This window comes from Solanum tuberosum, unplaced genomic scaffold, assembly GCF_000226075.1.
Source record: "Solanum tuberosum cultivar DM 1-3 516 R44 unplaced genomic scaffold, SolTub_3.0 scf00258, whole genome shotgun sequence".
NCBI classification, from domain to species: Eukaryota; Viridiplantae; Streptophyta; class Magnoliopsida; order Solanales; family Solanaceae; genus Solanum; species Solanum tuberosum.
This window is the reverse complement of record NW_006239179.1, coordinates 27,546-36,538: the sequence shown is the minus strand read 5'-3', so window position 1 is coordinate 36,538 and position 8,993 is coordinate 27,546. Positions and strand designations below refer to the sequence as shown.

The window sequence follows — 8,993 nt, the reverse complement described above, 5'->3', positions numbered from 1 at the left end:
GTTTACTACAAAAAACACTCTTTTTTTTTTCTACTTATAAGTAACCTGAATAAAATAATGTCTAATGAATCATTTTTATAGCTTCCTCACAAAGTAATGATAATTGTTTCTCTCCTTTGGTGATGAAATTCATCTTCTCATTTTAAAGTAGAGTTTATAGCAAATTTCCTTGTAATTACTCATTTCATTATAATTTCTTCATCTTACTTTTCTTTGTAGTTCATTTAAAAGAGTACATCTACAACTCTTTAGTTCTAAATTTTCGTCTAACATGTTTAAAATCACGATATTAAATGACATTTTGATACATTATACATATCTTTATAGGTCTTGATGCATCCTATTTAGCTCGGGTGTCCAGTGAGACACAATGGGTACGAGTTAAGATGTCTACATATATATTTTCAAAGTTGAATTGTTTAATTATTAGTTGAGACCAAGTTGACGTGTCTATGTATTATGGCTTTTAAAATCTTACAAAACACTTTTCTGTTATGAAAATGAGGCTATAGTGTTACTTTGCTTGTTTGTTTTCAACTTTTGGCATGTCCAGCTAAAAGTTACAAATGCAGCTATGTGAGTTTTTACCTACAAATAGAATTTTGAGCTGACCATATTTGGTTGTTTTTCTCACTCAGTACTGAAAGAAATATTACAGCCTAAAAAAGAATCAGAAACTTTGTCCCATTCTTTTAGTGTGATTCAATAGACGAGTTAAATTTGTTGCACAACTATCTTTTCTTATATGGGTTGTTTTGTCCTACTACATTCTTGAAAACCCTGATGTAAAAAGAGGTAAAACAGAAAGATTTTTTATTAGTTTTTCAAAATCAAGAATGGTGGATTCTTAAGAAGTTGGAATCATGGAGGAAAGAGAGGAGGTTATGGTTTCATCTGATGATGAAGAAGTAAAACCCATTTTTAGACTTGCTCATTTTCTTAAACCAACAACCAAAAAACTCCCTTTTCTCCCTTCAAGACTCAAAATTTCTTGTTCATCACTAAAAGTTCAGTTTAGGGGTGGTTTTTCATATATGAAGGGATGGTCTAAATGGGTTGATGAGTTAAAGCCTTTACACCAAGAGATATGGAAGAAAGCTGGAATCTTTGAAGGTATTATAGCTTCAACATTTAAGATTTATAGGCATAGTGATTTGATTCTTGCTTTAGCTGAGAGATGGTGTTTGGAGACTAATACATTCATTTACCATGGGGAGAAGCTACTATTACTTTGGAGGATATGGTGGGTTGACATTGAAAAAGCTCTTTGTGAGGTTCATAAAGATATTAGAGCGCGTAAAACAAATGTTGGTCACCATGCTTGGATGGAGCATTTTGATGGAAGAGGTGACCATTTGGAGCATGTTGCATTTTTGATCCTTTGGTTGTCAAGGTATGTGCTTCTTGCTACAAGTTTTCTGGTTGTGGACAGAGCTCTTTTCCCTATTGCAATTCATCTTTCTCAAGTAATTCCAATAGCACTTGCCCCTGCTGTTTTAGCTAGTATTTATAGGGATATGAGCTTGCTTAGACAGTTGATTGTATCTTCAGCTAAGAACCATGTGCCGAGTGATTCTAGATTTATAGAAGATGTGTTGAATCCGAACCTTCGGGCTCCTTTTCAGTTTGTTCAGCCATGGGCTTGGGAGAGATTTACAAATTTGCAGCCTAAGCCTAGTAGTATCATATACACTGGGGAGCCAAGAGTAGCTAGATGGCATAAGGTGAAAAAACTAAATCATGTGAATCCTAGGAGTGGAATAGATTCCGCTGCTGAATGTTTTTTGTGGTGTCCTTATGTCGTTGATATTGTGAAGAATTGGGACATCATCAGATTTTACAAGGAGAGGGATGAATATGTGGTGGTTGGACCAAATATGGGAAGAGAAATCATGGCTTTTGCTCGACTTGTTCGAGCTTCTGAACTAGTTGGAATGGATTGTGTTGAACAGTATAATCCGCATAGAGTATCAATGCAATTTGGATTTGATCAAGATGTGCCCGATTGTGTGAATCATGCTAGTGATCATATCCCGAAAATTGCTTGGACTAATTATAACAGACCAATTAAAGATGTCAACCTCTATATACCTTCTAGGTTCATCGAGTCGGATGTCAGCAGACGGTACTTGGAATGGTGAAAGAACCAAAATGTTGCACCTGAGGTTGCAGTTCAGCACGAAAAGATCAATGCCTCTGTATGCTGTGGTATTTTGCAGAAATGTGAAATGATAGTAATAGAATCATCATCAGATGATGACGACAATATTCCAATTTCTGTATCTTTACGCAAGAGGAAACTCATGAAGAAAGAAATTATTGTACCTGGTAATAATCAAGAACTCTTCCTTAACATGCAAAGTCAATCTTCTTCAGCTTCGAATGATGGGACTGCCAGAGCAAGGGAGACTCTAGTGGAATCAAAACCAATAAGCGAAAAATTTGAGGCTTCAAATGGAAAGTCAAATGAAGATGGAGATGGGCCATATGTAGTTAAGGAAATGGTGCCACTAGAGAGCAAAACAATGACAAAGGTGGCTGCAAGCTCAACCTGCCTGATAGTATTGAACTTGCAAGTGACGGTCCAAATGCAGAACTTTTGAGTACTAATCCTGCTAAAACATTGCAAATGAGCGAAGCTTCAGTGGTGACACCGAAGGTAACAACAACGTGTACCAACATAACTTAAGGAAATATAGCGATGGGAAACATTAACAACCATGAGAAAGGGAACAGTAGAATTTGAAATGATCGATATTCTGAAACTTGAGATGAGGATTAGAAACCTTGAAAACATCAATGCTGGAAAGGTTCCAATAGTCAGGACAAAGTGAAAACAAGATTAAGCTAAACTATAGTGCTAATACTTCTCTTACTAAGTCTTTGTTTAGGTCATGAAGTTATATATTCTTCTTTATTGCCTAGTACTCAGAGATACACACACAGTGCTACTAAATCGTTCTTCTATTTAGGTCCTCTTGTAACTATCTCAGCTTAAGTAAAAAAAATTCACTTGAATTATGTTTCAGTTCACTTGTTTACTTTCCAGGTTTCTAAGAACCCGTTTGGATTGACTTAAAAGTTGGTCAAACATACTTTCAAGTCAGTTTTTGACTTCTGAAAGTGTTTGGCAAATATAAAAAATAACTTAAAATAAGTTATGAAGTGTTTGACAAGGTAAAAATGACTTAAAATAAGTCAAAATTAAAGTAGGTCTCCCCCTACTTTTATTTTTGACTTAGAAGCTACTTTTTTTAAGTCAATCCAAACGGGCTCTAACTGTTTTGCATATTAACAATCTTGCATAGTTCTCATTTAGCTCTATGAAGCGTTTGTGGCTGTTGCGAATGCAAAGTCAAGATTACAGATATGATCCCCCCCCCTGCCCCCCTTCAATTAAAAACCAAGTCGGTGACAAACATCTTCTTTTAAGTGTGGAGATTGGTGAGTAATTAATAGGAAAATTCCGGGGGATGAGATAATATTGAACTTTGGCCATATTCTTGTTTTAAAGTGGACTTATTGCAGACAAAAAAGAACTTTTGAGCATGTATTTGTTGAAGAGGATATTTGCAAGACAGGTATGGAGCTATTTTGCAGGATCATTTGGCATCACCTTCAGAATTCATATAGCCGATGGCTCCAACTTTTTTGAAATTGAGGCATAGTAGTAATTATTGATGCAGTATTAGGCATAGCCAGAATTCATATGCGGACAGTTTGTACCGAGAAATAGTCCTGATGATAGGAGAAATATTAAACAGGAGCACACTACTCCTACACAAATTTTTGTTTTTGTTTAGCTATCTGATATCCCTAAGCCACAGGCTAGACTAATCTGGATTTGTGCCAGGGATAAAAGGCTACTTATCCAGAAGTTCACCCCTCTCCTCTGCATTTTCAGGATCTTGAACTCGAAACCTTTGATTAAGGATAGAGAAGTTTCAACCATCCCAATACTCCCGATGGTCATTCATTCTATGATTAGGATCTTTTGAAAGCACACGAGAAGAATCTAACCAACTGTAAGGGCTGAGCTTGTTATTGTATTTCTCGCAAGTTGGTTATCCACTATTTTGTTGTTGTTGTTGTTGTTCCTTTTGTACTTTGGTGCTGCTGAGCCGAGGTCTCTGGAAAACAACCTCTCCATTTCCACTCTACCTCTGGAACCACTTGTGAGATTTCACTGGTATGTTCTTCTTGTTAAATTTAGGATTACCATAATATCAAATGCCACACAGAGAAGGATGTTTCATTACAGGGGTAAATTCGTTAATCAAATATTATTAGGAGTAGGAACACATTATCGGACTCTGTTTCAGGTCATCTAGAACCTGAAAATAAGAAAAGCTTCCATTTCTTTTTGTCTTTCAACTCGGAGATCGATCTTCATCAATTCAATTTTCGATTTTTGCAGGATCTTTGGTAATATATGACCTTTTTTAAATATATGTTCTTGTTGTAAAGATATGACACCTGGGCCTAACTCAATCCCAAAAGCTAGCTCATGGGGGGAGGTTTGCCCAATTCCATATAAGGAGACCACCAGTCCATTCCCCAACCAATGTGGGACTGTTACCCACTCTAACACTTGTGTCATTTGCTTCGCTTAATTTTTATTCAAATATATGTTGTTGATTGATTCGGATGATAGCCATCCACCTAAGCCTCAGTGGACAATGTTACTAGATACCTGTGCGTACGGGAGTTAGCAGGTACCCATGCATTATTAATCGAGATGGTACAAGTTGACCTGGACACTCCCGTTATTAACAATATGTGAAATTATTGGCTATTTAAGAGTCTAAAAAAGACCTAAAAAAAAATTCTACTTCCGCATTATTTTCTTGCGGGCACTTCTCTACTTGAAAAATGAAAATGTAATGCCCTACATATTATATGTTTCATAACTTTCATATTACAGGTTGTAGTATTTATTTGGTGGTAACGAGGATAAGGGAAGCTTCACAACATTGTCTCGTAGTTTCAATATACTTTGAAGCTAAGATATGGAAAGCATGTGTAAAGCGCCTTCATAAGGAATATAGAGCACTTCGTAAAGGACGTAACCTTTTAGATGCTGGTAAATTACTCTACATTTGAAGCATTACTAGATACTTTTTTTCAGTCTAAAGTTATTTGCAACTTCTCCTAGTTTCCCTTTTTTGGAGGAGAAAATTGCTTCTAAAGTGTGAAACTATCACAAATCACCAAGAATGTCTGAAATAACTTTTTCACACTTAGACAAAATAATCAGTTACACTGTTTTTCTAAATATTTAAAACTTTGAATTCAACTAAAATTTTCATCATTAAAACTTAATTTCCTTATTTGAACTAGATAGAATATCCTAAAATTTAGAACTTCAAAATTAATGTAAATGTTCTTTGTCTGTTCTTGCCCTATTTCTTCAGAAAGAGCTGGAATCCAACGTGGTTCGTGTCAAGGTAATGAGTTACGAGCAATAACATAATGCTTATTTGTCCGGCAATACTTTCATTAGTGCCTTTTTGGTAGCTAAAAACCTGTCTGGTTTTGTTTCTGTGATGACAAGGAAAAACAAATCATTGTTGCAATTTGGTAAAAATAATTTTCTGTTTTCATTTCTGCAATGACAAGGAAACACATATCATTCTTTCAACTTTCAAGGAAAACATGATTTCTTAACGAAAAGGTTAACTGTGTTTTTACTTATTGAACATTTCGTTTTCAGGACCACTCCTCAGTATCGACCTCACTGCACTACAGACCCACCCTAAACAAATGCCCTGTCACCGGGCTGTCAGGCACTCAAAGTTTGTTTTTAGGACAAATTAAGGGTTCTCAACACTGAAGGTTCTTGGCATTTCTATTGAAGTATAAATGTTTTGAAAAATTAAAAGACTCGTAATAGAAAATGGACCTAATAGTACCCTACCACGAGTCCATGACTATTTCTTAATCCCAACTAATTATTGTCACTTATATCTGTCTTTTGGTTCCAATCTTATTCTATTTTGTTTGCTCAGTCAACAAAGTTCCCGGGAGAATCCGTGCTAGCTTCCCTCCATGTGTGTCTACTTTGTTATATATATATATATATATATAGTTAGTTTTTTTTTGTTAAACATGTTTCTGATTTCTTGTTGAAACAAAATAGCCAAAACACGTCTATTTATTCTTAAAGCTAAAGGGTGGTTTACTGATTCATTTGTTGAATTATTTCTTTTTGCAAATTATATTGGGGTTTAAACGTGCATTGCGTAATACAACTGCTATCTCATGTTCTAACTATGTATAACTTGCAGATGGACAATAGTCCTATCACAGGCAGTGTAACAACAGTAGTTGCTGAGAAAGAGAAACTCGCGAAGGCATCTCTGGCTTTTAATTGTAAAAGGTGAGTTGACCGCAAGTTCCTTGCTTGTGTGTTGTATTTGTATAACTGCATTGAGATTTTTAGTCTCCACATTTCAAGATCTCCTGCACAAGAGATGGACATGCTATTTTACCGCGTGTATTTTGTTAAATTACGTTTTTATTAGGCCGGAGGGTAACTTACACTCAATTTATGACAAATGAACCTTAAGGAAATTGTTGGTGAGTTTGGAGAAGTATGAACATCAGCAATTCCCGTCGCAGCCTCTTCCATAGCAGGTGTTGTAACGACCCGAGAGCACCCCCTAGTCGTTACCGGCGTATTCGACCTCGAAGAGATCTTATACAAGCCCTTAGCATTCGTCATAACATGTATCATAGAATAAAATCACGAAAAATTTAAAACTTTTACTTTGGAAGTTCACTTCACTTCATATATGAAAAATAGAATCTAACTTCGTCACAATGCACCATCTAGACATAGAAGTATCAAAAAATGGGACTTAGCCCTTACATCAATAAGAAGTCTCGAAATAGGAAAGTACAGAAATGTCTTTCAACATAAGCAAAGAACTAAACATAGAAGCTAGATCATAGGGTCTTGTTCTTGGACTTGAGGACTCACCAACTTGGGGAAGCAACTCCAAGTGTCTTGAGAAGTAAGCTTGAATCCTCAATGGCCCGAACCTAGATGTTTGGGGAAAAGGGAGAAAATATGGGTTAGTACAACACACGAAGCCAAGTATCACATTAAGCAACCTACTTCATGCATACATTCATAAGATCATATTTCATCATAACTTACCATATTCATAATGATCATACATAACATAGCTTCAACATACATAAGTCATAATCATCATAATCATAAGAGAACACTACTACAACCATCTCTTAGGATCCCCCCAAGTGCAATGTGCAAGAGAAGTCCCATACCCTCCCTTACACTAGGTAGAAACCCTTAAGAAAGCCCTAGTAAGAGTTCACACCTTTCATATCTTCATTTACTTTTACATTAGTCTTTACTAGACTCTTATGTAGAGCTTAGAGAGAGAATTTTTGGAGAGGAGAGTTAGTTATGTTTTGAGTCTTGTAAGTTATGAGGTGTTAAAAGAGTTGGTTAATAGTTAATAACTACTTATATATGTCTAAATAAATAATATAAACCGTCCCCACCCTTTAATAATTAAAATAAAACTTACCTAAATTAATTCACCCTTGGCCGAATTTAAGACAGTCTCACAGACCCCATCCATGACCCCCACCCACGGGCCGTGGATGGACCCACGGACTGTGGATGGACCCAGGGACCATACTGGTCACTTGTGGGTTGGGTATGAGACTTGTCATTTTGGCCATGGTCCAGACCTCACTCACGCGATCCCATCCACAGGGCGTGAGTGGGTCCACGGACCGTACTGCACGTGCTTGGAATGGTACTGAAACTTTGGATATTTGGGAGAGGTCTAGCCTCGACTCCCGACCCCCACCCACGGGCGTGAGTCCACCCACGGGGCGTGGGTGCCCATTTCGTGAGTCAAGCTGCTTTTGACAGCTTTTTGGGCAGTCCCTTGGTTCTCCTCAAGGACCCTTAGGGGGTCCTTGGGGGGGCTATGCCTTGACGTTTAGGGACTAAAACATTAGAACTAAGTAGGGGAGGTTATTTTACGACTCTTATCTTTACGTTTAACCTCATTTAGGCTACTAGACTACGTGTTAGGCTCTATCTTAGTTCATTAGATTTTTGGGGTGTTACATTATCTCCCCCTTGGGAACATTTGTCCTGGAATTATGATCTTGACACCAAACTAAGTTAGAAACTCAAGATTAGCAGCCCATCTGTCACGACCCAAGCCTATGGCCTAGACGTGACCGGCGAATGGGGAACCCGAAGGAACCCCAAACAAGCCTCATAGCGTATCATTACACATCCTTGGTCGCAGAAGCAATTAAATGACCATGAGCAATAAGCATAATCAAAGGGGGGAAATCGGGACTAAGGGAGCAAGAAAAAAAAAAGAAGAAATGATACTTAAATACCATAGATGAGTCAAGCTCAAGCATAATACACAACTTGTCCAACACCACCTCTAAACATGAGTACTTAGCGGGGGCCAAGACAAACTACCGGGCTCACCCTCATAGTCAAAACATAACTAAAAAAAGAAAGGTCTTATACATAGCAAAAGATCATGAGCAACGTCCCCGGAATGGAGGACTCACCAATAACCTTGATAGGAAATCGTATTAGCCACGCGGAGGAGGATGGTCAAGCGGTGCTCCGGTCCCTACATGGTGACATCATGTAGGCATAGAGTATGCGTTAGTACGTTTGAATGTACTAAGTATATGGGATGCAATGCAATGCTACAATAGATGGACATCATAGGAAAAATGCATAATCATACCCGATAGATAGCACATTAATGAAATGATATATATAATGACGTTTACATAAAAATCATATTTAGTGGGACGTAGTACATGTGTGGTGAGTGACCATCAATATAATACTTTCCAAGGCCTACCACCCCCTTGGAGAGGCGAAAGAGGTACAAACCCCTCAATGTGGTTACCCGGGCCTACCACCCCCCGAGCTAGGGACCAAGGTACAAACCCCTCGATATGGTTATACA

The 8,993-nt window shown here is 37.5% G+C and overlaps 1 protein-coding gene across 1 annotated transcript; it reads left to right on the top strand.

The window, feature by feature from the left end:
- Positions 1 to 863: 863 nt before the first annotated feature.
- On the top strand, positions 864 to 6,383 carry LOC102605452 (uncharacterized). Its single transcript, XM_015313565.1, has 4 exons — positions 864 to 2,114; positions 2,220 to 2,534; positions 5,415 to 5,447; positions 6,288 to 6,383. The coding sequence occupies exons 1-4, from the start codon at positions 864 to 866 to the stop codon at positions 6,381 to 6,383; spliced, it is 1,695 nt and encodes a 564-aa protein (XP_015169051.1).
- Positions 6,384 to 8,993: the final 2,610 nt, after the last annotated feature.

Coding starts and splice junctions, on each gene's coding strand:
- LOC102605452 (XM_015313565.1), top strand. CDS start 864: ATGGAGGAAAGAGAGGAGGTTATGGTTTCATCTGATGATGAAGAAGTA. Junction 2,115..2,219: donor CTAGGTTCATCGAGTCGGAT/GTCAGCAGACGG, acceptor GGTATTTTGCAG/AAATGTGAAATGATAGTAAT. Junction 2,535..5,414: donor AGAGCAAAACAATGACAAAG/GTGGCTGCAAGC, acceptor CTATTTCTTCAG/AAAGAGCTGGAATCCAACGT.